We start from the raw sequence: 27,398 nt of genomic DNA on the forward strand, positions 1-27,398 counted from the left end.
ATGCCGAGGCCTGGCAAGGCCAGCAGCCTTCTCTGGGAAGCACAGGAACCCACTCTGCTGACTCCCCAGCAACAGCGCCCCCTCTCTGCCTGCATTACCTCTGAGCCTGAGGGGGAGGCAGGCAGCTTGGCAGCTGGTGACGCAGGACGACTGCCCCGCTCTGAGACCTCGAAGGCCAGGTCTCTGCGGGCCACGTCTCGGGGCTTCTTCTTCTTCTCGGCATCCTGATCCCGAGGCTCAGAGCCCACGTGGCCCTCGGTACGAGTAAGTACCCCAGTCAAGAAGTCTACGATCTCGTCCTGGGGAAAGGAGAAGCCCAGACCTTAGGAAGCTCCCCAGCAGTTCCTACTAAAATGGAGTCACCCCAGCTTTGAAACCAGTGTGCTGTCCCTCCTACTTTGCAAAGCCCGGCACAAGCCCTACACTCAGCCAGGGGCCCGCAGGGGCCCAGGCCCTGTGCCCAGGGTGTGGGGTGGTGTTCTGGGTGGCCACACTTCACCCCTCCTCAGTGAGCCCTTCCTCCCCACCCGCTTTGCTCACATCTTCGATCATTACTCTCCTTCTCCCTCCCCTCCCTCTTTCCCCCTTTTCTTTGCTTATGACTTAGGTCCCCCAAAGGCCCTAGGGGATACCCAATCCTCCATAGAGTCGGGAGGATGCTGCCAAGGAGACCGAGCCTAAAAGGTCACAGACAGACAAGCCCAGCTGAGGGACCCATGGAAAGCAGCTGTGTACCTGAATGCATCTGTCCACCATGCTCTGCGTCAACCCTTCCGATTTCTTCTTTGCTTTGCTTATTCTAAGAGACAAGAAAGAGGAAATGTTTACTTTCCAAACATTCCACAGTAACAAATGTAAGAATGGCTTTCTCTTCTGTGTTGCTTCTTTTCTAAACCTAAGAAGGAAGATAATGGTAGCCCACAGGCAGGTCTGCAACCTCTCTGAACCTCAGTTTCCACATCTGCAAAATAAGGAACCCTAATACCTCCCTCATGGAGTTGTGGAGATGACACAAAGCAACATAGGTAACAAACCAAAGAAAACATGGAAGGTACTTGGGACTGTTCACTCCAGAAGTCCTATACCTACGGCTTCACAGGTAAACTCTATCTGATTGCTAAGACCTCATCTTGAGGTACCCCAATACAGTTCCAAACCCTGAGACTTCTAGGTGCTTTTGAAATGATATTACCAGGAAAGGTGGCCACAAGTTAGTTCTAAAGCGATCCGAGAAACCGACCACCGCTGGCTGCATTCTCCTCTTTGAAAGCCAGACTTAAATCCCCTGGCTTCTGCCTGGGGTCTCAGCAGAGACAGAAACAGCACCAAGTGCCAAGATGAAGAGCAACATCCTGAGCCCCCACATCCTGAGGCCCCAGTTCACTGCTGTTTGGCCTCTAGCCCTGTCATGTAACGTGCTTGTATTACAGAAGAGGACACCAAGTCCCAGAAGTTAAGCGATTTACCCAAGCAAAGGAGCCAAGAGTTAAACTGAGGTCTCCTGACTTTCAGTCCAAAGCCCTCAGCCCCATGCAAATATGTCTCACAAGCAGCCTCACAATGCGACTCTAACGAAATGTGTTTTCACCGCCCCCCACTCCCTCACCACGACGCGACAGTCTATTCTCCTATAGGTAAGAATGTCTGAATTAATAAGAAAGAATGTATTTACAAGCAAGCATTGCCCTGAGCATCCAAGGATTAGACTCTAGGTCCACAAGAAGCTGTCAGATGACAAAGGCCAGGAAGGCTTCTCTCCAGAGGATCTCTGGGTGAGAAAGTGACAAGACAGGTGGGAACAGGCACTCACTCTAAGCTCTCCAGTAAAAACATTGATAGGAAGCTAATACATAAGACTGAGCATGTGAGAAAGCAGGCCAATAAAGGACACAATCTCTTTTCCAGTACATTTCATGAAAATGTAATTAAAGGCCCCGCTGGCAGACCCTGAAAGGGAAGAATGGCCATCTCAATGACTAAAGATGCCCCCTTAAAATCGCTTCCAAACTCTGGTTGTTTATACTCCAAAATATATAAAAGGATGCCTATGACAAATAAAATCTTTGTTCAAATTCATCCTCAGTATTACTAGGAAGAAAATGTAAAGAAATGCCTACCCCAGTGAAAGCCCAATGGCAAAGACTATGATTACATCATCTTGAGATATCTTCTCCCCACAAGAAGACTACTAACTACAAAGGGAAAAACAGTAACTGTAGAGAAGCCTGGCAGATGCTGCCCTAACGACGTGATCAACAGTGACCTCGCCAGTAACAGGACATAGCAACATCATGCAGCCCCGAGGGTGCATGCAGGGCACATGAGCTCCGTGGCATTCCTGCCAAAGGTGTGCCCGCAACCTAATCACGAGACACCGTCAACCCCTAAACTGAGGAACAGTCTACAAAAGAGCACTCTTAGGAAGCATCAAGGTCGTGACAGATAGGCTGAGGAACAGCGTCACATTAGAGGAGGCTGAGGAGACACAGCAACCGGCAGCCACGCGCGGCCTGGCCTTGGCCCAGGACTAGACGAGTATCACTGACACAGTGACGAGCTGCGAGTCTGCAAACTAGATCACAGTGTCATACCCATGTCAGCTTCCCAGCTTTGACAATTACTTTTGGTTATGCAAGATGCTAACATTTGGGAAATTTGGGTGAACAGTATATAGAACTTTTTGGTACAATTTTTCCAACTTTTTAGAAGTAAGCATCTTTCCAACACGGCACTCTGGCAGCGCCCAGGGACCCTACCCACCTGAGATTGTCATCAGCTCCCCCAACCACCACCAAGCTGTTCTCCACCCGAATCTTCTCCCGGAAGTCCTCCATGGCTTCAGGGTGGCACTGCAGGGAGTTCTGACCGACGACAAAGAGGACTGGAGTCTTCATATCCAAGAGGGGATCGTCCACATCCTGAGCAGGTCCGGTTTTACAGTCAGCCAGTTGATACTTGCTCAACACTGCCTGGCAAGCCCACTCAAGAGAGCCCCCGGGTAGCCGCGGCCTCTGAGCAGCAGCCTGGGAGGGGCAGGCTGCTACTCCGGTCCTCCCACCGGCCGGTGGCCCGGCGCCCACAGGCCCCGCGCTTACCCCTCTGGGGCCGTCCACGGTAAGCAGAGGAAACCCAAGGCAGACAACGGCAGTGACGTACTCCATCACCGACACCTGCAAATAAGGGCATGGCCTGCCTCAAGGCCAACTGACCTCCCCACAGCTACAGCCTGCCCGGAGGCCACCGGCTGGCCCCACCCACCCCCTCCCCGGTCGTGACTCCCAGGTGATGGCACGACCCCGAGGTGATGGCACAGGTGTACCAGCCACACAGTAGGGCAGTAAGAGGACAGACACAGGACGTCTGCTTACACCAGCAGCCCCCACCGAGAGAACCGGGGCCCTCAGGGGACCCCACCTAAACCTCTGCGAGGATGGGAGGTTTAATGCTTCCATCATGGGAATGTGCAAGGCTTGAGCCCTTCCTTTTTGCTCCACCAAGAACAAATGCAACCAAGAGAACACAAATGCTGCTCTTGTCCCTTATGGGAAGAAAACCTCTCCCTTTCGAAATTAACAGACAGTGCCCAGTTCAGTTCAGTTCAGTCGCTCAGTCGTGTCCGACTCTGCGACCCCATGGACTGCAGCAAGCCAGGCTTCCCTGTCCATCACCAGCTCCCGGAGTTTACTCAAACTCATGTCCATTGAGTCAGTGATGCCATTCAAACATCTCATCTGCTGTCTTCCCCTTCTCCCCCTGCCTTCAATCTTTCCCGGCATCGGGGTCTTTTCAAATGAGTCAGTTCCTCACGTCAGGTGGCCAAAGTATTGGAGTTTCAGCTTCAACATCAATCCTTCCAATGAATATTCAGGACTGATTTCCTTTAGGATAGTCTGGTTGGATCTCCTTGCAGTCCAAGGGACTCTCAAGAGTCTTCTCCAACACCACAATTCAAAAGCATCAACTCTTTGGCACTCAGCTTTCTTTATAGTCCAACTCTCACATCCATACATGACTACTGGGAAAACCATAGCCTTAACTAGATGGACCTTTGTTGTCAAAGTAATGTCTCTGCTTTTTAACATGCTGTCTAGCTTGGTCATAACTTTTCTTCCAAGGAGTAACCGTCTTTTAACTACACACTAAAATATATAAACAAAATACTTGGTGTTTTTTTTCAAAGTAACTGAAGGGAGCTGAAAGTGGGCAGAGGTAAGATGAAAAAGACCTTGGCTCTGAGCCGATTACTGGTAGGGCTTAATGAGGAGCCCAAAGGGTTTATTACACTAGTCTATCCTCCCTTTAAATTTCTGCTTAACATTTTCCACAATAAAGTTAAAAAACAAAGCTTGTTTCCCACAGTTTAAAATCCAAGTATGCAGGCAAAGCATTCAGCACAGTGCCTGGCTCAACAGTAGCCATCTGCAGCAGCAGCACCAGCTGACCCCCAGACAACCTCTGAATAAGACGGGGTCACTTACGTGACAGGCCACCAGAGCTCCTGTATTCCAGCCAATCAAGATGATGGGCTTGTGGGGGAAATGGCTGTGAATCTTTGTGGGGAGAGAAGGAAGACAGTGAGATGGGAGGCTGCAGGCGGGTGCAGAACGCGGGTGCGCGGCGGTGAGCTGACAGAGGGGCAGCCTCACCTCCAGCACCTTGCTCCTCAGAGCCCCGACCATGTGCTCCAGACACTGCGGCACTCCCACTCCGCTCCCACTGTTCAGCAAGTGCGTGGCGACAGGGACGACCTGAAGGAAAGAGAGGGGCTGCCGTGCCACGAGCTCAGTCTCCGCTCTTCTCTCCAGTCTGCCTAGCCTCCCCTGACCCCTCCAGCCCCGGGTGAGCACCACCAGCAGTCCAGAGACTCGGACGATGCACCGCATTCAAGTCCAGCCATCTCGCACCTCGGCCCCCGCTTCCTGTACACGAAGGAGTGTGCTAAGCGCACTAAGCACTGAGCATCTGTCTGCCTCTCAGGCCGCCCCCCTGCCCCCCACATACCTTGCCTAAGCAGGACAGCTGAGACTGCCAGAAGCGGTGGCGGCGTGAGGTGGGGAACACGGAGCTGGAAGGCCCGGAGGAGGCGATGAGGATGAGAGGAGAGCCGGGGAGTTTGCTCTATAGAGTAAGACCCCATCAGAAAGCCAGTGAGGGAGGGAGGCTCCCCCACAGAACCCCACGTACCCCATGACCTATCTTATCCTCACCAGTGCTGATTTGCTCAGGAAACTATGTTAAGCATGACACACAGCCAGTTATTAGTGAACACAGTTAAACACGCCATTTATTATCCTCGTGCCAAGGTTCTGAGACTGGAATCTAAAATAAACTTCATGGGCCATGGTGAAGTCCAACTTACTGGTTTGTTATGAGAAAGCACCCCCACAGCAGGGTCCCAGGGCCTCTTCAGTAGTAGGGACAAGGCCTCAGCTCCTGCAGCCCCAGTCTTTGTGTTGGAGGACACAAGCATCCGGTCAATCAACGTGGGGATCTAGAAGCAAGAGAGAATGAAGACGCTTCCAGTGTGAGGCAGGAGACTCCACTACCAGGGTCAGGCAGGAGGACACAGCCCCACTGTGAGCCAAGGGCAGATGCCAACGACGCCTCTCAGACTTTCCTCACAAGAAAAAGTACAAACAAGTGGATGGCCAAAAATACACCCTCCATCATTAAAGGTAAATGGATACAGTCCTTTGGAAACCAATCTGGTGATATACATTGAGAGACTTAAACTTATTCCTATCCCTTTCCTAAAACTGTATCAGAAACACACATGCACGTGTACACGTGCGCACGCACGCACACACACACACACACACACAGCAGGTAGGGGGTAAGCAAAAGATAAATTCATTCTCAGTAATAGTCGAAGAGTAGAAGCAACATCAAGGCACACAAGAAGTGGCTAAGCACATTATCTACATAATCAGATCTTATGGACTAAGTTAAAATGCTTAAAACAGTTTGCAATAATATAGGAAAGCCCCCTGCTAAAATGTTAAAGGTAAAACAAAAAATAAAAATCATCTCTAATTAAGAAAAATACAATAAGAGAACATGTGAAAATTGTTATAATAAACTTTATGGAGATATGAAGAAGCTTTTTCCTTTCCTTCTATATTTTCTAAATTTCCTCAACAAACTTCAGTTGATTTTGTAAGTTAAAAACAAAATATAATTCTGCATTTTCTTCTAGTATACTGCCTTCAAGCTCTGGAGTGTTAAAGAAATTTGTTACTATGCTCTAAGTAATATAGCCTACTCTACAGTGTATACAGTTGACCCTTGAAAAACATGGGCTTGGGACACTAACCACCCCCAATGAAGCTGAAAAATCTGAGTAATTTCAGTTTGCTCTCCGTATCAGTGGTTCCACATTATACCATTACAATTTACCAAAAATGTGACCTCAAAGATGTGTAAATATAGATTACAGACTTGCTGATGCTTCCACTGAAAAGAAATGTCTGTGTGAACCTCATACTGCCTGCAGAAAGTCAAAATGTCAACAATTAAGAGAAGGCCCCGCTCACCACAAACACAGAAAAGCCCATGCAGCAAGAGAGACCCAGCACAGCCAGAAACAAGTAGTTTTGAGAAATAAGAATAAAGACTACTATGGTGATGCAGTGGGAAAAGTTCAGTCCATAGTTAACATCAAACTCAACAGTGAAAACTGAAAGCTTTTCCTCGAGGATGAGAACAAGACAAGGATGCCCACTCTCACCATTTTTATTCAACACAGTACTGAAAGTCCTAGCTAGAGCAATCAGGCAAGAAACAGAACTAAAAGGCATTCAAATTAGAAAGGAAGAAGTGAAACTACAGATTTGCAGATGACATCATATTACACATAGCAAACCCTAGACACCAAAAAAACCATTAGAATACATGAATTCAGTGAATTTGCAGGATACAGAATCAATATACAAAAATCTGTTGCATTTCTAAATAATAATGGAGAATATGCTCATTTACAATGCATCAAAAATAATTAAATAGCTAGGAATAAATTTAACTAGGGCTTCCCAGGTTAAATTTAACAAGGAGGTAAAAGGAATGAGAATATCTTACCTGAAAACTGTAAGACATTAACTGAAGAAACTGAGTGAAACACAAATAAATGGAGATATTCTATGCTCACAGATCGGAAGAATTAATATTGTTTAAATGTCCATTCTACCCAAAAAGCAATATACTGTACAAATTCAATGCAATCTCTATCAAAATTCCAATGGCATTTTTCACAGAAATAGAACGAATTATCATAAAATTTGTATGGACCCACAAAAGGCCCTAAATAGCCAAAACAATCTTAAGAAAAAGGAACAAAGCTAGAGGCATCATGCTTCTTGATTTCTAACTATCTGACAAAGTTACAGTAATCAAAACAGTATGGTACTGGCATAAGAACAGACGACAGAAGAATGGACGAAAACAGTGAGCCCAGAAATAAACTCATGCATGTATGGCCAATTAACTTACGACAAAGGAGCCAAGTAAACACAGCGAGGAAAGGACAGTTTCTTCAATAAATGGTACTGAGAAAACTGGATAGCTACATGCAAAAGAACGAACTGGACCATCGTATTACCTTATACACAAAAATTAACTCAGAATGGATTAAAGATTCGGAATGAAGACCTGAAACCATAAAACTTCTACAAGAAAACATAGGCAGTAAGCTCCTTGATGTCAGTCTGGGCAATATTTTTTTTGAATCTGACACCAAAAGCAAAGGCAGCAACAGCAAAAATAAACAAGTAGAACTACAAACTAAAAAGCTCCTGGAAAACATCAACAAAAGGGACCGGCAACTTACTGAAGGGAGAAGCATTTTCAGGTCATGTATCTGATAAGAGATTAATATCTAAGACACACAAAGAACTCATGCAACTCAACACGAGTAAGACAATCTGATTAAAAAGTGGGAGATCTGAATAGACATTTTCCCAAGAAGATATACAGAGCTTACACACTGTACATGAAAAGACGCTCAACATTACTAGTCATCAGGGAAATACAGACCAAAACCACAAGGAGATATCATCTCATACCTGTTAGAACAGCTATTATCAAAAAAGACAGGCATTAACAAATGCTGGCAAGGATGTGGAGAGAAGGAAACCCTTGTACATTTTGGTGAGAATGTAAACTGGTACAACTTTTATGAAAAACACTAATAGACATTCGTCCTAAAATTAAAAAGAGAACTACCACATAATCCAGGAATTCCAATTCTGGGTATTTACCTGAAGAAAAAAACCCACTAACTCAAAAAAATATACGCACCCCCATATTCACTGTATTATTTACAACAGGCAAGATATGAAAACAACGTAAGTGCCCACTGATGGATGAATGGATAAAGAAAATGTGGAATATACATACAATGGAATATTATGCAGCCACAAAAAGGAAATCTTGCCACGTGCAAAAGCATGGATGGACCCTGAGGGCACTGTGCTAAATGAAGTAAGTCAGATGGAAAAAGACAAATATCGAATGATCTACTGTGTATCTGGACTATGGAAAACCAAAACAAAACAAAAACCAAACTCATAGATACAGACTGGTGGTTGTCAGAGGGATGGGATGGGAGATTAGTTAAATCGGTAAAAGGGATCAAAAAGTATGAAATAAATAAAGTCAAGGGATGTAACATACAGCATGACAACTATAGTTAATAATACTATACTCCATATGTAAAAGCTGCTACAAGAATAAATCTTAAAAATTCTCATCAAAAGAAAAAAAATTCTTTAACTAGGTACAGTGACAGGTGTTAACTAGACTTACTGTGGTGATCATTTTACCATAATATAAATATTGAAACATATTGTATACTTGTCAATAAATGTCAATTGTATGTGTGTACATGTGTTAGTCACTCAGTTGTGTCTGATTCTTTGAGATTTCATGGACTGTAGCCTGCCAGGCTCCTCTGCCCGTGGAATTCTCCATGCAAGAATACTGGAGTGTGTTGCCATTTCCTTCTCCAAGGGATCTCCCTGACCCAGGGATCGAACATTGCATTGCAGGCAGGCTCTTTACCATCTGAGCCAACAGGGAAATCCTATATGTCAATTATATTTCAATTAAAATTAAAAGTTCGAAGATAGCACAAGAAGATAATTATTCCTGGAAATGACAAGAAAGGACAGTGTTCTTAATTTTAAAAGAGCAAGACTAAGAAGAGCTCCGCACAAAAAATGAGGGGACTATTTTAACCATGAGGCTGTCTCAGTTTAACTCAGGAAACAAACATTTATGCAACACTGCTGTTACAAGGCACCAGGCTAGTGCTGACTACAAAGGAATTTAATCCACAATCTATGAAGGCAAGCACACAAATAACCAGGGAGGAGGGGCTGGGAAGTCCCATAAAGAAACAGAAGCCTCACTGCTGTGACCTGAACCATCCGGCAGAGAAGAGGGGAGTGAAGATGCAGCACGCAAAGGAGACGCCCTCTGAAGAGCTCCAACAGAAGATGGGGAACAGCTTTCTAAACAGACACCAGACAGAAACAAGAAAGTCCAGGGCTCACTCTAGGCACAGAGGGCCTGAAGTCAAGGATTCAAGCAAGGCAATAGGAGGATATAAGGCTAGTAACAAAGGAGAGTGTCAAACTGCAAAGGATCTTCACCCTGAACTGGCTGTTTCTTCCAAAGTAACTGATGTTTCGTCTCTGTGAGCCACTCAACACCTAGACGTAGAGGATCTGACTGAATATTAGATTTTAAACCCTTTTATCTGGCAGTTTCCCCAGTGGCTCAGTGGCAGAGCATCCACCTGCCGCTGCAAGAGACGCAGGTTCAATCCTTGGGTCGGGAAGATCTCCTGGAGGAGATGGCAATCCACTCCAGTGTTCTTGCCTGGAGAATCCCATGGACAGAGGAGCCTAGCGGGCTACAGCCCGTGGGATGGCAGAGTCAGACGTGACTGAGCACACAGCCTGCGTGCATGCACACTAATCACACACACAGCAGAGTGCACCTCTGAAATGACAAAGCCTCGAAACTCACTTTTTTGTAAATACAGAACACTTAGACGCCTTTGCCTGAATGAAGCTAGGCAGACCAAGCCTCCCTATTCTCTCCAGCACAGGATCGCTCTCAGCAGACAGTGAAGAGGATGGGGCCCATACCTTCTGTGCACCCTTTACAACAGTTCTGAAGGTGAAAGTAACTGGGCCTAGAGCATGACCCCATTCACTGACAATTTCATCCAGTTGGTACACTGGAAGTTTTGGGAACAGCTTAAATATTTGCTGTGACTCTAACAGTCATGGGAAAACAAGAGCCTGAAGGGAGAGATCCCGCTGAGAGCAGAACAGCACCGGGTAGTCTGGGCTCCCTCTGCTGTCCCAGCTAACCCACACTGCGACTCAGCAGCACGCACCGGGCACACCTGCAGGGTACCACCAGTGGTCCGTGATGCTCAATAAATCTGAACACTCCTTCACTCACTTGCGAACACCCAGACAATAACTTCAGTTGGAAAGCAGTGCCAACTTCATTGAGGGAAATGACCTCCAAGGCGTACTGGGCATGCAAAGAAAAGCCGAGAAGTGGACTCTGGGCACCACTACACTGGGCCCCCAGAGCAGACTCACCAATGCTGTTCTCTTTCCATTGGCGGAATGCTGTAGAGAGCAGTGGAAATGCTTGATTACAAGCCACTGCTCTCTGGCAGGGGCTTGTCTTGGCCCCATATCCACTCTGTGCCCTTGCTGCCCCCTATTCACACTTGAGCCAGGGTGACCACTGCAGAGGAGCAGCACAGGGGCAAGTCTGGGGCTCTTTTCGTTTGTCTCTTTCTCCACTAGAAAATCAGCTCCATCAGAGGACAGAGAACTTGTTTCGCTCATCCCAACACCCGGCACACTGGAGACACAAAACACGTATTTGTTGGGAACATCCAGATAGTAACTTCAGTTGGAAAGCAGTGCCAACTTCATTATGAGGAAAAAGACCTCCAAGGCATACTGGGCACACAAAGAGAAGCAGGGGGTGGACTCTGGGCATGGCTACACTGGTCCCTAGGGTAGATTTGCTAATGCTATTCTCTTTCCAAAGGCAGAGTGTATAAATTAACGTCAAATTCCTACCATGCGTTTCATTAATGCATCTAGTCCTGCGTTTTATTTCCAGAAGCTAAACCAGTCTTCTTTTGCTTTCAAACAAACTCAGCATCCTTCAACTTACAAACAGATAGGAAACAGTAAGTCTGGAAATTTGGGGAATATGGCTGGGGAAAGTTGCTGGCCAGCTGCTTGCAAAGGAGGAAAAAACCCCACAAAAGTAAAAGACTGAATTAATCCAAGTTATCTGAGGCCATGCTGGAGCAAAACACACTAAATATAATGGTACCACTTATAAATCACTAACAGCTACCCTGGGTTTCCTATGTGCCACACTTTGTGCCAAGCATTCTACCCAGATTAACAAATTATCACAAAAATCCTAGGTAGGTATTATTATAATCAGCCATTTTTTAGAGATGAGGAAACTGAGGTGTTAACCCAAGATTACACAGCTAATTAGTGATGAAAGGATCAGCCAGGCAGTCTGCGTCCAGAACCAGAACTCTATCACACTGAACACAGTCCAGTGCAGTAACTACAACCACAGTCAACTAGTCACAAAGGGGAACAGCGTGACTGCAATACTGAGTAAGGAAGTGGGAAACGTAGTGGCGCTTTATTAAGCGTGGTTTAAGTCAGAGTGTTGCCACTGAAGGCTTGTCACAATGAGCAGAGACTGAGGCGTCGGCCCTGTGCGCCTTGCTCCAGACACCTCCCCTGCCCCACCCCACTCTCAGCTCCGGGGGTGTCTGCTTCTTACTCCTCTCTCAACACTCCTCCCTGGTAAACCCTTCATTTATCTTCTCCCTTCTCACCTCACCTCAAACCACAAGTGGCAGGGCTGTAGAGGCTAAACATGTTCTCTGGTTTGGGGGCGCCACACCTCATCCTAGAGACAGGAGGGCTGAAGACATTTATGCCGAATGAGAACGTGAAATGACACCATGTCTCCTATTTTTAATAGCAAGCACATTAGCTTCAGCCACGTCCTCTAGACTGACCAGGCAACGACCTGGCCCAGTCCCGTTTCCTGAACCCACAGCAGAGGCTGGCTATCCCAGGACAGGGCAGACACACACCCCAGCCTCACCTTCCCTTTCAGGGTCTGCAGAGCATCCAGGTAGGCTGCCAGCATGGGCAGACTCAAGGTCTCCACCAGGGTGGCGTGCAGCCACTGGATCAGCTTGGTGTCCCAGCTCACACTTGCCAGAGCCTGCCGCACTCTCCTCGCACACTTGTCCACAGCAACACGACGCAGCACGGGCTCATTACAAGCCTGAACAGAGGAAGTAGAGGGAAAAGTCTGAGGGTCACCTTGTTAGCAGCTGGGGTTGGGGGATGGTGGGGGATAGCGCCCAACAAGTGAGTCAGTCAGAGAGGCCTGAGCTAGTGAGGGCCCGCTGGGGGCAGATTTCTGGAGTCTTACCCCTTCATTGGCCAAGCGGGCAAGCCGGTCAGATTGCAGGGCTTTGAGGATCTTGTTGAATAGCTTGTTCTGGGCCAGGGTCCAGCCAGTCCTGTAAGAGACACTCTGAGGAATTAGAGTCAAACCCTGGGGACGCTCCCCGCACCAGTACACTGCAAAGAAGATTATGTCATGATTTTTGTTCGCACTGTGAGCCATGTAACTCCAAGTAGCTGAGTACCGAGCTAAAGCACCACACCCAGATTCTGGCCCCAGTCCTGCCAGCGAAGCACCTCAGCACGTGTTCATACACACACACAAGTCTTTGTGGGGCTTTGTTGTTTGTTGCATAGTCGCCCAGTCACGTCCACTCTGTAGCCTGTCAGGCTCCTCTGTCCATAGGGTTTTCCAGTTAAGAACACTGGAGTGGGTTGCCCTTTCCTTCTCCAGGGGCTCTTCCCAACCCAGGGATTGAACCTGTGTCTCCTGCATTGGCAGACAGATTCTGTACTGCTGAGCCACCAGGAATTACGCCTCTGTGGTGCTAGCAGGGCTCAGTAATTACCCAGTAGCTAAAATAACCCATTAGTGAACAGAAGCCAGGCAGCACTGCACAGACGCATCTGAATTTCACAAGCTACTCAAAAAAGGTAGACAGGATGAGGAAGCACTGGGCACACTAAAACCTCACACTAAGACAAGAGGCCTACTTACACCAGGGTCAGGGACAAAAACACAACAAAACCAAGCGCTGGTCTCCCATGCCTAAATAATCCACCCCTCATTAACCTTCCTTTGTTTTTTCTGTATATCCCACCATTAACAAATTTACTTTGTAAAATGTTTAAATAGGTTATGTATTTCTAATTCATCTTTAATCGGAGGATAACTGCTTTACATTGTGCTAGTTTCTGCCATACAACAACTGCCCCATATAAGTCAGCTCTGTGCATCCAGTGTATGACCCCGGCTGACACACTTTGACCTTGCTTATGGGAGGCTTTACAGCTCTTCCTCCAACTCAGCTATAAATTCCCTGCTATTAGAAAACTACTCTATTGCTCGTCCCAACCTCATGAAATGGCGCACAGCAGTGTGGAGCTGACTAAAGCTTTACCCTCTCCACCCGACTCCTGACAACCTTAATTACTCTGAGACTCCAACTCTGGCCAGTAATCTTCCTACAGATACCAAGAAAAAGGTAACAGAAGATGCCCAATTTATTTCAGTATTTGTTTACCAGCTCTCCCTGCCATAAAAATAAACTGGTGATTAAATCTCATTTTAAAACCTTAGGTGGATGCCAGACCCAAATGAGAGCCTGGAATGGCATCAAGGTAGCACTCCACATCAGCTGGGACAAAGTAAGTAGGACTGTGACAACTGCGAGCCAAGCCCATTTAAGTCAGCTGAGAATCAAAGTCCTTGCCATGGGCTGTGTGGACCCCTGGCTCTCCAACCTCATCCTCCAGGACAGCCCCCAGCTTACTATGCTTCCTTGCATTGCCCCTTCCCTTATCTCCCATACAGCCTGCCCGCTCCCGCCGCACAGACTGGGCCCTAGCCACCCGCTCCCTCCACCTGAAACAATGGCGCCCTCTCCAACCGCCAGGTTCTTGCTCAGATGTCACCTTCTACTGAGGGTTCCCCCGACGCACCCCTACTTAAAACTGCCAACACAAGACTCTCGCCTCGGGATTCCCTATCCCCACCTCACATCCTATCCGTTTTATTTATGTTTGGTTTGTCTCCCTCTGCTAGAATGTAAAGGCCAAGACGGCAAAGATCTTTGTCTGTTTTAAAAGTGTCTGACACAGAGCAGGGACTTTAACCATCTGCTGAATAAAGACATGGAGGAGCTGTACACACACTACATTCTAAACCCGGTGAACAGCAGAGGACAAATTCAAACCCTCGCACTCCCTAGCACAGTAGGTGCCCAGGTCCTGAGGTGCAGCGCAACACTGTCACATCCTCTGGGGGCAACTGTAAATAGAGCCCATCGCCAGATCAGGGTGCCTGGACCACAAGAACATTGCTTCCAACCTCAACCATCATCTCACTGTCCTTGAAACGAGTAAATACCCTCCGGAAAGGAGGAAAATAACAGTCCAACTTCTTTTCCTCCTGTAAAATACAATCTCCACCCACCACGTTACGTCTCCAGTTTTACAACTTACCACAGTCACAAAGTCCAGGGAAACACTAGCTACGAGCCAGGAGCTGGCTATGTACCTTTAGTCTCCTTGACTGCAGAAGAGATGGACAAGATGATCTATAAAACTCAGGCTAGCTACGATTACTGATGGGAGTAAAAGTTCTATGACAGCAGCCCAAGTCCAGGGTCACAGAACTTTTTCTTTAGAAGTGCCCTCTGTCTTTAGTAGCTTTTGTTGGCACAGCTAATGCCTGTCTCAACTGCCAAAGCTGCTCATCCTTTTATAAACCTCTTGTGGGGTTCCAGCAGCCATCTCAGGTTTCTTGACATTTTCTTATCTTCCCACAGCTCTCCTGGCTGAATTTCTGCTACTTCATCAGTATCTAGTCAGTTTTTGTTGTGGTTTGGTATTCAGAGAGATTTTGGACTTGGAAGATGGGGGAGTAGAAGCTTGTACTCAAGGTTGGGGCTCAAGATACCTTGGGACGAGGAAGGTGTGTGTGAACTAGCATCACCAGTCCGCTGGTTCATAATCTTACCTTTCTTTACGTTATTTAAAGTATTACACACTAACATGAGTAGCACTTCTCTTACGTATAGTGATTCTTTGGTGGGCTTGGGTTTTGGTGGTGGTGGGAGGAGACAAAGGATGTCCACAAATAGTTATAAAAAGCTCTCTGGAGATACCTGGATATTTCCTTATTAATAAACTTCCTTGCTTTTAATGGCTGGTTCTACCCTACTGGTGGGCACTGAGGTTCTGTCCCTTTTATTACTATTATAAACAGTCACAGTGACAGCCCCACTTCTCCCAATACACTCATATACGTCTCTCTCTGCATCTTCACATGGTCATGCAAATCTCTCTGCAGGATAAATCTCTTGAAGTGGAAATGAAAGATCTGTGTTAAAATTTTAGAATTTCCAGTTCTGTGTGAATAATATGCATAAAGAACCTGTAGAATCTTGAAAGCAGTATTACACTGCAGCTTTACCCCCAGCCCCTGGAGGTGCAAATGGCAACCCACTCCAGTATTCTTGCCTGGAAAATCCCATGGACATAGCAGCCTGGCGGGCTACAGTCCACGGGGTCACAAAGAGTCAGACAAGACAGAGCAACTGAGCGCTTAACCCCAGCAATAATGCTCAGTGATAATCAAACACGTTAAACAACGAATACAATTTCTTTATGTCCAAGGATCTCTTGAGCTTTCTCAAAGCCTATCAATCAGGTTGCAAACCCTAATCCCAAGGAAAGAGAATGAGGTGTATATAATTTTTACTTATGAGGTACCAACAGCATTTCCAAAATTATCTTGTTCTTCATCATACAACAGGATGTTTTCTCTATTTGTTTTTCTTACCCTGTATTTATTCTGAAACCCAAAATGATGGGAGCAAGGAAAATGATGTGAACAAAATGGGAGGGGGACTAGAAAGCTATTTAGAAATTACTACCATACACCACTGACAGCTGAAATTAAACTGAAAAACCACGAGTCTAAAACCCCCAGAAAAAGTTCTTAGGATTCTTGCTGGATATATAACAAAGTGATTCCAAGAACTGAAACATATTCTCTGTATTTCGTGTGCTTCATGGGAGGCTAGAAAATTAAATGGGCAGAAAAAAATGATCTAACCGAGGATTAAGAGTATGCAAAAGATATAATTAAGGAAAAATTTAAAAACAGGAGACAGAATTTTAGATACAAGTCTGAACAGTCAAACAGCTGATGGGAACTGTGGTGAGTCAATACACTCCCCCATCTAAACCTATTCAATTTTCATGGGTATAAAAATGTCTTCTCTCCATTGCTTAGATGAGATCAGACAATTTTATGTTCCCCACACTCCCACTGAAACCGAATGACATTCTGACTCCTGGCTTCTCTTATCCAAAGCAGCCAAAAAGTCACACCAGTCCTAGAAGAGCCTGATATTTTCAAAGATAATTCTTTTTCTGACACTAATTCAATATTAAAATGTCTAAAGGGTTTTTCTTCTCTTTAACCAGAAGTCAAGCAGAGAGAAACAAAGAACATCAGAGAGAAGAAAAGGGTCACACTTACTTTTTCAGATCATAAAACTCTTTGCTTAAACACCAGGAGAAAGGAAGAGAAATGACAGGGAAAGAGGGAGGGAAAATACACAACTCAGAGGTCTTGAATCGAAATTTCAAACATCTGTCTGAGATTAACACATAGATATTATACATACAATACCGAGAGATACAGTTAGAGCAAATTCAGAGAATATTTTTTAACTGAATTCAGAAGTTCTGATTTCTAAGATTGACAATCTGCTGTAGGACACTAGATGCTTTTACTGAAATGCTGGCAATGTCCTCGAATCCATTTGAGCAAGGCCCTGAAGTACCATATGTCAGGAGTATTTTGTTACATGTCTTTGAAAAGCTGTGCATCTAATTAAATTTGGTATCTGACAAACATCTGGGGAAAAAAAGCTGGTCCAGCTTCTTTGGGAAACATTACCATACCTGCAAATATATATCATTTTCAAAAGTTCACCAAGTCACACGATTTTGGCACGCAGACACAAATCTAGACCAGGAGTCAGCAAGCTTTTTCTATAAATGGACTGGATACTAAATATTTTAGAGTTTCCGTCACAACTATTTCACTCCACAATTGTAGTGCAAAAGCAGCCACAGACAATACCTAAATGAGTGGGCATGACTGTGTTCCAATAACACTGTGTTTACGTACCCTGAATTTTGAATTTCTTGTGTCTTCTTTTGATTTTTTTTCAACCACTCAAAAATGTAAAATCCATTCTTAGCTCATGGGTCATAGAAAAACAAGCAATGGGCCGGATTTGGCCCACAGGCCATAGTTTGCCAACCCCTGATCTAGACAATTAAATCAAGAAGAGGGATACTTAAAATCATGTTTCATGGAATATGAGGCATTACTAGAGAAACCCAGAGTCAGCTGGGGTGGGGGGATGCATTTTCTAAATACAGCAAGTTATCTGGGGACTTCCCTGGCGGTCCAGTAGTTAGGACTCCGTGCTCCCAGTGCAGGGGGCATGAGCTTGATCCCTGGTTAGGGAACTAAGATCCTGATGTTGCGTGGCTCAGACAAAAAAAAAAAAAGAAGTGATCTGAAGCTATCTGCTACTGAAATAATTCAGGAGGGCAAAATGGGGCACTAAAAAAGAAAAGTAAGTTTCTGACTCCCTGATAGAGAGATCAGTCATCTCTCTGAGGAAAAATACATTTCTAGGGAGCTGTCCTCTATGAGTTCTTGATGTAGCAAACTGTAATTTTACATGATTTTATACATGGAAGAAAAGCAGCAGCAATTTAACAATAAAATCAAGTGCAAGAATGGCAACAGATGATTATAATCAGAGCAGAGAGAACTAACTACAACCTCCAAACAGGCTACAGATCCAGAATTTGGGGACAAGGTCATAAAAATGGTGACCTCTGAGACTGAAGCCAGTAAGTATCATCAAATAATGAAATTAGCTGTGTGCAATAGTGAGGCACCTGAAGATGTAAGCCTGTTGCTAATGAAAGGACGCCTCCAAAATCTCATCAGACACTAAAAAACAAATAATCTGAGACAAACTAGCGCTAATGAATCGCGTCACTCTGTGGCAATGTCACAGCACAGGTACGGAGGAAGGAGAGCAAAGAGCAGAGCCTGTCAGTGTTTCCCGCAGGGCTCGGCGGGGGGGGTGTGCCTTGGCCTCTCTGCCATCCAGCTACCGTGCTGGAGGAGGGCACCCCCTGTGCAGATGGTCTGCTAGCCACCCACTGCTGGAAGAGAACAGCGTCTCAAACTCTCCTACTGAGCATCAAGGCTCTGGGCCAGGCTGCCCCAATATCTCGTCTGCCCTGCAGCTGTATCTCTCCTTATAAATTAAGAAACTTGCATTCATGCTTATTATTAAGTCTCTGATGACTTTGGTAAACATGATGAGTGCACCCAAAACCCTTTGTCCATGACCAAGGGTGAACTGATAGAAAAATTCATGCAATTCTTCTATGCGCTTTCTGAAACTGCAGACTGAGGACAAGGCAACCAAGAACACAATGGGGACACATATCTGCGTGAAGTCACCTGGTCCAGCCATCACTGGCCTCTTTCCACTGCCCTTAAAGAAAAGGTACAGCAGCCGACAACACTGGGCTCCAGGGTCAGACTGTGTGCTCTGAACAAACCCCTGCTCCACGACTTCCTAAGCTTTCTTCAACTTCCGAGTTTAGTTTCTTCATTTTTAAAGTAGAGATAAAGAAGGGACATGCCTAGGAGAGTTGTGAGGTTTAAAAGAGATAATGCATGGAAGCACTTGGTACAATGCCTGGCACCTAGAAAGCACTCGACAAACGGGAGTTCTCTTGTGTTACTACCACTGCCAGTATTTTCAGTGTTATTAACTGTAACAAGGGTGATAAACAATTTCGCTGAACTCACTGACCCCAGCAATATTCTAGTAGTTGATCTTCATTCACAGCAATTTTCCTCTTTATCTGAAGCTCTGGAGAGCATTTCCCCTTCTTAGGGCACAAGACTAATTCCAATTCAAGACCCCGAAGAACTTCTCCACAAGATCTTCAACCAGGGTGCAGAACTGCTCCACCTTCACCAGCCACCACCTGATCACACAAGCACCCCAGCTCAATCTCATTCCCTGCTTCCAACCAAACTCATGAGCCATTCCAACATGCCTCGAACTTTCCTGCCCTTCTTCCTACCAAATTACTTCTTTCTCCTCTGTTATCATTAAGTAAGAACCCTCCAACATTATGGCAAGTTTACCACTTTCCAACTCTTGATGTAAAGACCTTAACATTCCCTTAGGAGATAAATACATATAGAGAGAGCCACGAGGGAAATGTAAATTAAAACCACAATGAGATGTCATTTCACACTCACTAGAATGGTCATAATAAGAAAAAGATGAAAAACAAATGTTGGCAAAGATGTGGAGAAACTGCAACCCTCATACGCTGCCGGTGGGAATGCAAACTGATGCAGTCCTTTTGGAGAAGAACCTGCAGATTCCGTACACGTTTATCATATGACACAGCAATTCCACTCTTAGGTGTATATTCAAGAGAAATGAAAATGTATGCCCACACAAAAACAAGTAAATGAATATTCAGAGTGATATTATTCATATGCAGTAGCCAAAAAAGCATTAGCAACCCAAATATCCATCGACAGATCAATGGATAAACAAAATGTGGCACTTCCGTACTGTGGAATATTATTCAGCATTAAAAAGGAATGAACTACTGACACATGCTTCAACATGGATGAATCCTGAAAACCTTATGCTATGTGAAAGAATCCAGTCACAGAAGACCATGTTCTGGATGAGTCTATGAAATGTTTCGAGAAGGTAAGTTTAGAGAGACAGAGAGTAGACTGGTTGCCAGGGGTTGGAGGGGTTGGCAGGAAATGAGAAGTGACCATTAATGAGTAAGGAGTTTCTTTTGGGGGCAAGGAAAACGTTCATCAAATTGACTGCAGTGATGAATATACTAAAAATCACTGGTTGTATGTATTATATAAGTGAATTGTATGCTATGTAAATTTTACTTTCATAAAGTTTTATGCAACAAATGAAGATAAATAAATGTTTGCCAAATAAACAACGAATGACCTAAAGAGCAATGCTGAGTCCCCAGGGTCAGTAGGATATGAGAGAGCAAAACTAGCCAGCAAACTCATGAAAACAGGCTGAGGTGCTCCCCCAAAACCACAGACTACAAATCTATCTTTAAAAGTCACTCAAGTCAAACATCTATTAGCCTTTCATACGATTCCAAAACATTTTCACTACCCTAGTTATAGGCACTATAAGCACAGTATCATACAAACGGACATTTAATTTTTTTTGGTAGTCTGGCTAACTCCCGTATCATAACGTGTACTATATACACTACAGAGCAAGTCACACCTACCAAATTTGACTCATTTATACATTCAGTTAACACTTACTACTTGCCTACTATGTGCCAGGCAATGTCCGAGGTGTCAGGGATGCAAAGATGGCTGAGACACAAGCTCTCCTCCCAGGGAGCCCACTGCAGAATGAGCTGAGAGTTACAAAGACAGGAGAACATTCTGACTCCTATGGCTGCAAATGAAATAAACTCCTAAAAATACGTTTCAATGACAACGATATAAGATATTTACAACGCACTGACCATGAACCCTGTAGTGCCCAGTCCTCTCAGAAGCAACCTACCTGTTGACATGCTCCTCCCAGTCCTCTGGCGGGGGAGGGGCGTCCGCATCAGTCCTGGCGAAGATGACGTGCCGTTCACACTCATTCATCACACTGCGTGCCTTCTGGTTGTCATAGAGCGGCACAGGGGTGGATATGACTGTCTCCACGTCTATTGGGACGTCTGATTCACTGTAAAAGTGAAAAAATAGGACCAGCCACACATATTTCACACAACATAAGTATTTAATGATTGTTCCATTGCCAAAAATGTCTCTTTAATATAATCAGCTTTTTATGTATTTATTTTTTTTGGCTGCACCATGCAGCTTGTGGGATCTTAACTCCCTGACCAGGGATAGAACTTGTGGCCCCTGCACTGGGAGGGCAGAGTCTTAACCACTGGACTGCTGGGAAGTCCTTAATCAGCTTTAAAGTATGCATAAGCATACTATGTCCACAGAAAATTATGATCCAAAGTTGCCTTTCCCACACGTATCTAGATCTCTGTGACATACTGGTATATGAAGGGGAAACACAAAGTTGTTTTAAATGAGTTTATGTAAAACTGACAAAGAGCTATTTTTTAAAAAGACAAGTATGTTCAATACCGTAGATATAAGCCACATGCAAATGTTTAACTTAATAACAATTAAATAAAATAAAAACTTCCTCAGTCACACAAGCCATATTTCAAGAGCTCAACAGACATGTCTGCCTCAGTTCAGTTCAGTTGCTAAGCCGTGTCCGACTCTTTGCGACCCCATGGACTGTAGCACACCAGGCCTCCCTGTCCATCACCAACTCCTGGAGTTGACTCAAACTATCCACTGAGTTGGTGATGCCATCCAACCATCTCATTCTCTGTCATCCTCTTCTCTTCCGCCTTCAATCTTTCCCAGCATGAGGGTCTTTTCAAATGAGCCAGTTCTTTGCATCAGATGGCCAAAGTAATGAAGCTTCAGCTTCAGTATCACATCCTCCAAAGAATATTCAGGACTGATTTCCTTTAGGATTGACTAGTTGGATCTTCGTGCAGTCCAAGGGACTCTGAAGAGCCTTCTCCAACACCACAGTCGAAAAGCATCAATTCTTCAGTGCTCAGCTTTCTTTATAGTCCAACTTTCACAACCATACATGACTACTGGAAAAACCATAACTTTGGTTAGACAGACCTTTGTTGGCAAAGTAATGTCTCTGCTTTTCAATACACTGTCTAGGTTGGTCATAACTTTTCTTCCAGGTAGCAAGCGTCTTTTAACTTCATGCCTACAGTCACCATAATCTGCAGTGACTTTGGAGCCCAAGAAAATAGTCTCTCACTGTTTCCACTGTTTCCCCATCTAATGGCCATGAAGTGATGGGACCAGATGCCATGATCCTAGTTTTCTGAATGTTGAGTTTTAAGCCAACATTTTCACTCTCCTCTTTCACGTTCATCAAGAGGCTCTTTAGTTTTACTTAGCTTTCTGTCATAAGGGTGGTATCATCTGCATATCTGAGGTTATTGATATTTCTCCTGGCAGTCTTGATTCCAGCTTGTGCTTTATCCAGCCTGGCATTTTGCATGATGTACTCTGCATATAAGTTAAATAAGTAGGGTGACAACATACAGCCTTGACGTACTCCTTTCCTGATTTGGAACCAGTCTGTTGTTCCATGTCCAGTTCTAACTGCTGCTTCTTGACCTGCATACAGGTTTCTCAGGAGGCAGATCAGGTGGTCTGCTATTCCCATTTAAGAATTTTCCAGTTTGTTGTGATCCACACAGTCAAAGGCTCTGGCACAGTCAATAAAGCAGCAACAGATGTTTCTCTGGAACTCTCTTGCTTTTTCGATGATCCAACGGATGCTTGCAATTTGATCTCTGGTTCCTCTGTCTTTTCTGAATCCAGCTTGAACATCTGGAAGTTCACAGTTCATGTACTGTTGAAGCCTGGCTTGGAGAATTTTGAACATTACTTTGCTAGCATGTGAGATGAGTGCAACTGTGCGGTAGTTGGAGCATTCTTTGGCATTTCTTTGGGACTGGAATGAGAACTGACCTTTTCCAGTCCTGTGGCCACTGCTGAGTTTTCCAAATTTGCTGGCATATTGAGTGCAGCACTTTCAAAGCATCATCTTTTAGGATTTGAAAGAGCTCCACTGGAATTCCATCACCTCCACTAGCTTTGTTCGTAGTGATGCTTCCTAAGGCCCACTTGACTTCACATGCCAGGATATCTGGCTCTAGGTGGGTGATCACACCACCGTGATTATCTGGGTCATGAAGATCTTTTTTGTACAGTTCTTCCGTGTATTTTTGCCACCTCTTTTTGATATCTTCTGCTTCTGTTAGGTCCATACCATTTCTGTCCTTTATAGAGCCCATCTTTGCATGAAATGTTCCCTTAGTATTTCTAATTTTCTTGAAGAGATTTCTAGTCCTTTCCCATTCTATTGTTTTCCTCTATTTCTTTGCATTGATCACTGAGGAAGGTTTTCTTATCTCCTCTTGCTATTCTTTGGAACTCTGCATTCAGATGGGTATATCTTTCCTTTTCTCCTTTGCCTTCCACTTCTCTTCTTTTCACAGCTATTTGTAAGGCCCCCTCAGACAACCATTTTGCCTTTTTGCATTTATTTTTCTCTCCAAGAAAAAAAGAGAGATGTCTGCCTAAGTCTACCATATTAAAGGAAGCAGGCACAGAACATTTCTGTTACTACAGAGTCTGTCAGGCAATGTTGGTCTAAAGTTCTAAATTATTCATACAAATTTTCCTTTCCTTACCAAGTTAACTGATAGCTAATGATATGCTGTAAAAGCCCATGACTGTCTAAGACAGACTGCTAGGAATGCAGACCAACACCTTAGCTTACTCACTCTGTAAGGAGCCCACAACAGAAACAAACACAAGTGGATACCTGAAAGATCTTTTGTATTTTAAAACATTAATGAAAGAAATAAATAAAATGTTAATGAAATCCTAGTGCTGTGTTTTTCAGTTCAATAACTCTGTCACCCAAAATATGATGTCAATCACACTGGTCTACTGGCTATCTAGCAAATGTCACTTTAACTTTTTGACCTCAATGATGCTACTGTATACATTCCCAATGGCTAGAATAATTACACCATTATACAATGAAGTGAAATAATGTGTAGCTAGATTTGGTGGTGGGTGAAAGAGCTGACTATCGTTTGTGGACCAGACTTTGGGCAAGGTACTCAGACTTGGATGCCTAAAAAAGAAGTCCTGATGTCACAATTCCAACCCCATCTTCCCAAGGTCCCTCCCAACTCATGGCACTACTGAGCCAGAAACATGAGAGTCATCCTCCTTTCCTTTCCCCTTAATCCTGGCCACTCTTGCCAACTCACCACAGCAGGTCATGTTGGATCTATCCAAGAAATACACCTCAAGGCCATCCGTTTTTCCCCACTTGTAATATGCCTGTCCCATCAAGGCTCATGATCTCTGACCCTGACCACTCTGCAATGGTGTCCTAGCCAGGTCTTATCTATTCCATTTCAGCACTATCATCTATTAAACAAAAATTCAGTGATCTTTTTAAATATAAACTCAATCTCTAGCTTAAAATCCTTCAATGACTTCTTACCAACTCTGAGAATCAAATTCCTATATGAGGTAGCCCCTGCCAGCTTCTCCCCTAGCTCCCACTTACACCCCCATTGCAACCACCTTCCAGATCCAGTGGCCTAAAAAGAGCTCCTAAAATACGCCAAACTCCCACTTATAGGGCTCATATATGGAGCCAGTCTATAAGAGGAAGTAATTTTCTGAGTACTGAAATCACTTTAAGAAAATAATCATGAGATTTAAATACAGGAGTTTCAATGTTTGCAAGAAGCTATTACATAACTAAGAGAGAGACTTGCAATTCTACTTAAAAGAGCTCTTCAGTGATGCCCTTGATCAGAAGCATCAGGATTATGCTTAATTATTCTCTAAAATCACAGACCCTGTGACCTGTACATCCAAAATAGGCCAACAAAATGAGGCTCTCGCTGGGAAATGAAATAAAAACCACTATTCTACATGTGTTAAACACACACATGTCATGGCACTTCTAGCTCATTAAGGCTCACTGGTGGACCGAAAGAAGCAAAGCACAAGATCTCTGTTTTCCAGCAAACCTAAAACCTGTGCTAGAGATTAAACATCAGGTCAGATTGAGACAAACAAAAACAAACTCCTCCCCAAAAAAGTTTATAAAATTATTAAGGGCATGATTTTATCATCAAAATAGAATATATCACTAAATCTTGAAACACCTTGTGTTCCAAGGTAATCAGAAAGCCTTAAAGTTCAAAAGAATTGCTAAACAAGTTTGCACAGACCACATGTAACTGTATCACATATTACATGGTAAGTTTACGAAAAAATTCCTGACCCTATTATGTAGGCGAGCTGAAAATATAACCAGATCTCAGAAGGATTAAGATCAACCCATGGTGACAGTTCCATAACAAGTTAAGAGGGAAAGAAAAGTTGTGGGCATGTGCTCCTAAGCTTTGCAGGCGAATGGAGGAAAAAGAAACCGCATTACCATAAAAAGGTTATTTGCCAGCGTTGGAGCCAGAACACTGGGCTATTTTAGGAATGAGTCTAATTCTATGTGACAATTTTTAAAAGTCAACTCTTCCATCCTTTTCTTTCGTTTAAATAATCATCTTCAATTCCTCTTTCCAAACAAGTCCTCTTATCCTAAATGTAATCAGCTGTTTGCTTTCCTTTGAACATCCTGCCTTCTAACTCATTAGATGTCTTGAATCCAGGTGTTCACCAAGAGGCCTGACATCCATCCTCAGGATGGTTAAGAAGGATGCTGAATTAAACATCCCACCCCACCCCTAATCTCCCACAATAAAATCCACTCTACTCCCCACCTGATTACTGCCCAGTTAGGGTGACCGCAGCCCATAGGAGAGAAGGCCAAACTCACATGGTACTTTCGTGCTGCCTCCGAGGAGTAACAAAGAGCATGCGTGTGGGGCGGGCACTACTGGCATCAGGGTGGGCACTCCATGGCTTAGCATAGCTGTGATCCAGAAACACCAGGTCCAGTTCCCGCTCATGCACCGAGAGCTGGAAGAGCAAAGAGGTGCCCATGCGCCGCGCTGAAGTCTGGAAGTCCCTCTCCCCACCGCGGTGGGCCATGTCAGAAGAGGGGCAGCAGGTCAGAGAATGGTTATCTGCATTCTAGTCACCTGCGGTGAAAAGTTTCAGTTCAAGTCAATTCAAATGCTCAGAATTTCTTCCAACCTAGAACATCTTAATAGGCTTATTTTAGTGACTTTCTACCATTGGCAGTTGAGTATTATACAATTACATAATATCTTGCCCGCGTCAGGAGGGTTCCTGAGATCCCACTCCCCGACCCAAAATGGCTATGGCGCCCCCTCCATCCTCAGGCTCTACAATTCGGTCCATTGGGAAGCTGGAGGACTGCCTCACGTGGACAGATACTAGACTTGCTTGGCCAGCGCCACAATTTCCCAGGTGGGCGCAACGGGTTTTGGCAAACAAGAGGAATCACAAATAATACTAATTCCGCAGCTAAGGGTCTCGACGGCTGCGAACCATTCTCACCGAGCCGTCTCCGGCCGGAGCGTGAGCATTGCTGAAACAGTTGCGCAACGTGGGCCTCGGGGAAGCCCTGACCTGTCTCCTTTGTGTTAAACAAGTTTTGTAACTACTTCATAATGCTCTGGAGTTTTAAAAATCTATCGATGAGCGGTCCTCCCCAAAGCCTGTAACAAAATGCTACGCCGGGAAGGCCCCTCTCCCTCACCCAAGGCCCGGGTGGTCCCCGGGGAACCGCCCTCTACCCCAGGTACCCTCGGGGGTCCCGCCCCCGAGCCTCAAAACTGCTCCAGCAGGCAGGCAGGGCTCATAATTCGCACTTCACAGACGCAGGCGCCGGCTCAAGGGGATGGAGTGACTTGGCCAAGGTCACAGAGAGTTCGCGACGAGAAGGAGCCGCCTCGCACCCGCCTCCCGCCCGCCCCGGCCAGGCTGAGCGCCCGCGTCACGGCGGCCCGAGCCCGCCCCCGGCCCTACACTATCGTCCGACCCATATCGTCAGGACCCGGGCTCTAGCGCCCGGCCCCCGCATGCCCCGGGAGCCAGGAGATCCTAGCCGAGACCCCCTGCCCGCTCCGACCCGGACCACGACCCCTCAGGCCCGCCATCCCGGCCAGGGCCGACTCTCCCTCACCCGCAATCGTCCGGCCGCGCGCTCGGCCCGGGCCGGATCCCTGTGCGCGTGCGCGCTACCGCCTCCACGCCCGGGTGCCCAGGGCACCGAGCAAAATGCGGAAGTGGATTCCAGCTGGGAAGGGAGGGGCGGTGAGCCGCAAAACCCGGAAACGATGCAGCTGGAAGGGAACCCGTGCTGCTGCTGCTGCTGCTAAGTCGCTTCAGTCGTGTCCGACTCTGTGCGACCCCATAGACGGCAGCCCACCAGGCTCCCCCGTCCCTGGGATTCTCCAGGCAAGAACACTGGAGCGGGTTGCCATTTCCTTCTCCAATGCATG

General features: G+C 45.4%; 1 protein-coding gene across 3 annotated transcripts in view; it reads right to left on the reverse strand.

Annotated features, from left to right (window-relative positions):
- The window catches only part of KANSL3 (KAT8 regulatory NSL complex subunit 3), a 40,881-nt gene extending 13,753 nt beyond the window's left edge, over positions 1–27,128 (reverse strand). For all 3 annotated transcript variants that reach the window (XM_040267593.1, XM_040267592.1, XM_040267591.1), the window contains exons 1-13: positions 27,080–27,128; positions 25,805–26,069; positions 20,879–21,049; positions 12,514–12,604; positions 12,178–12,363; positions 5,360–5,491; positions 5,002–5,118; positions 4,647–4,748; positions 4,479–4,550; positions 3,096–3,170; positions 2,761–2,918; positions 736–799; positions 99–299 (exon numbers count right to left, since the gene is read on the reverse strand). In XM_040267593.1, coding sequence (XP_040123527.1) covers positions 99–299; positions 736–799; positions 2,761–2,918; positions 3,096–3,170; positions 4,479–4,550; positions 4,647–4,748; positions 5,002–5,118; positions 5,360–5,491; positions 12,178–12,363; positions 12,514–12,604; positions 20,879–21,049; positions 25,805–26,019 — 1,584 coding nt within the window. In that variant the 5' untranslated portion in view covers positions 26,020–26,069; positions 27,080–27,128. The remainder of the gene's footprint in view (positions 1–98; positions 300–735; positions 800–2,760; positions 2,919–3,095; positions 3,171–4,478; positions 4,551–4,646; positions 4,749–5,001; positions 5,119–5,359; positions 5,492–12,177; positions 12,364–12,513; positions 12,605–20,878; positions 21,050–25,804; positions 26,070–27,079) is intronic.
- Positions 27,129–27,398: the final 270 nt, after the last annotated feature.

This window comes from Oryx dammah, unplaced genomic scaffold (genome assembly GCF_014754425.2).
Source record: "Oryx dammah isolate SB20612 unplaced genomic scaffold, SCBI_Odam_1.1 HiC_scaffold_25, whole genome shotgun sequence".
Taxonomy (NCBI): domain Eukaryota; kingdom Metazoa; phylum Chordata; class Mammalia; order Artiodactyla; family Bovidae; genus Oryx; species Oryx dammah.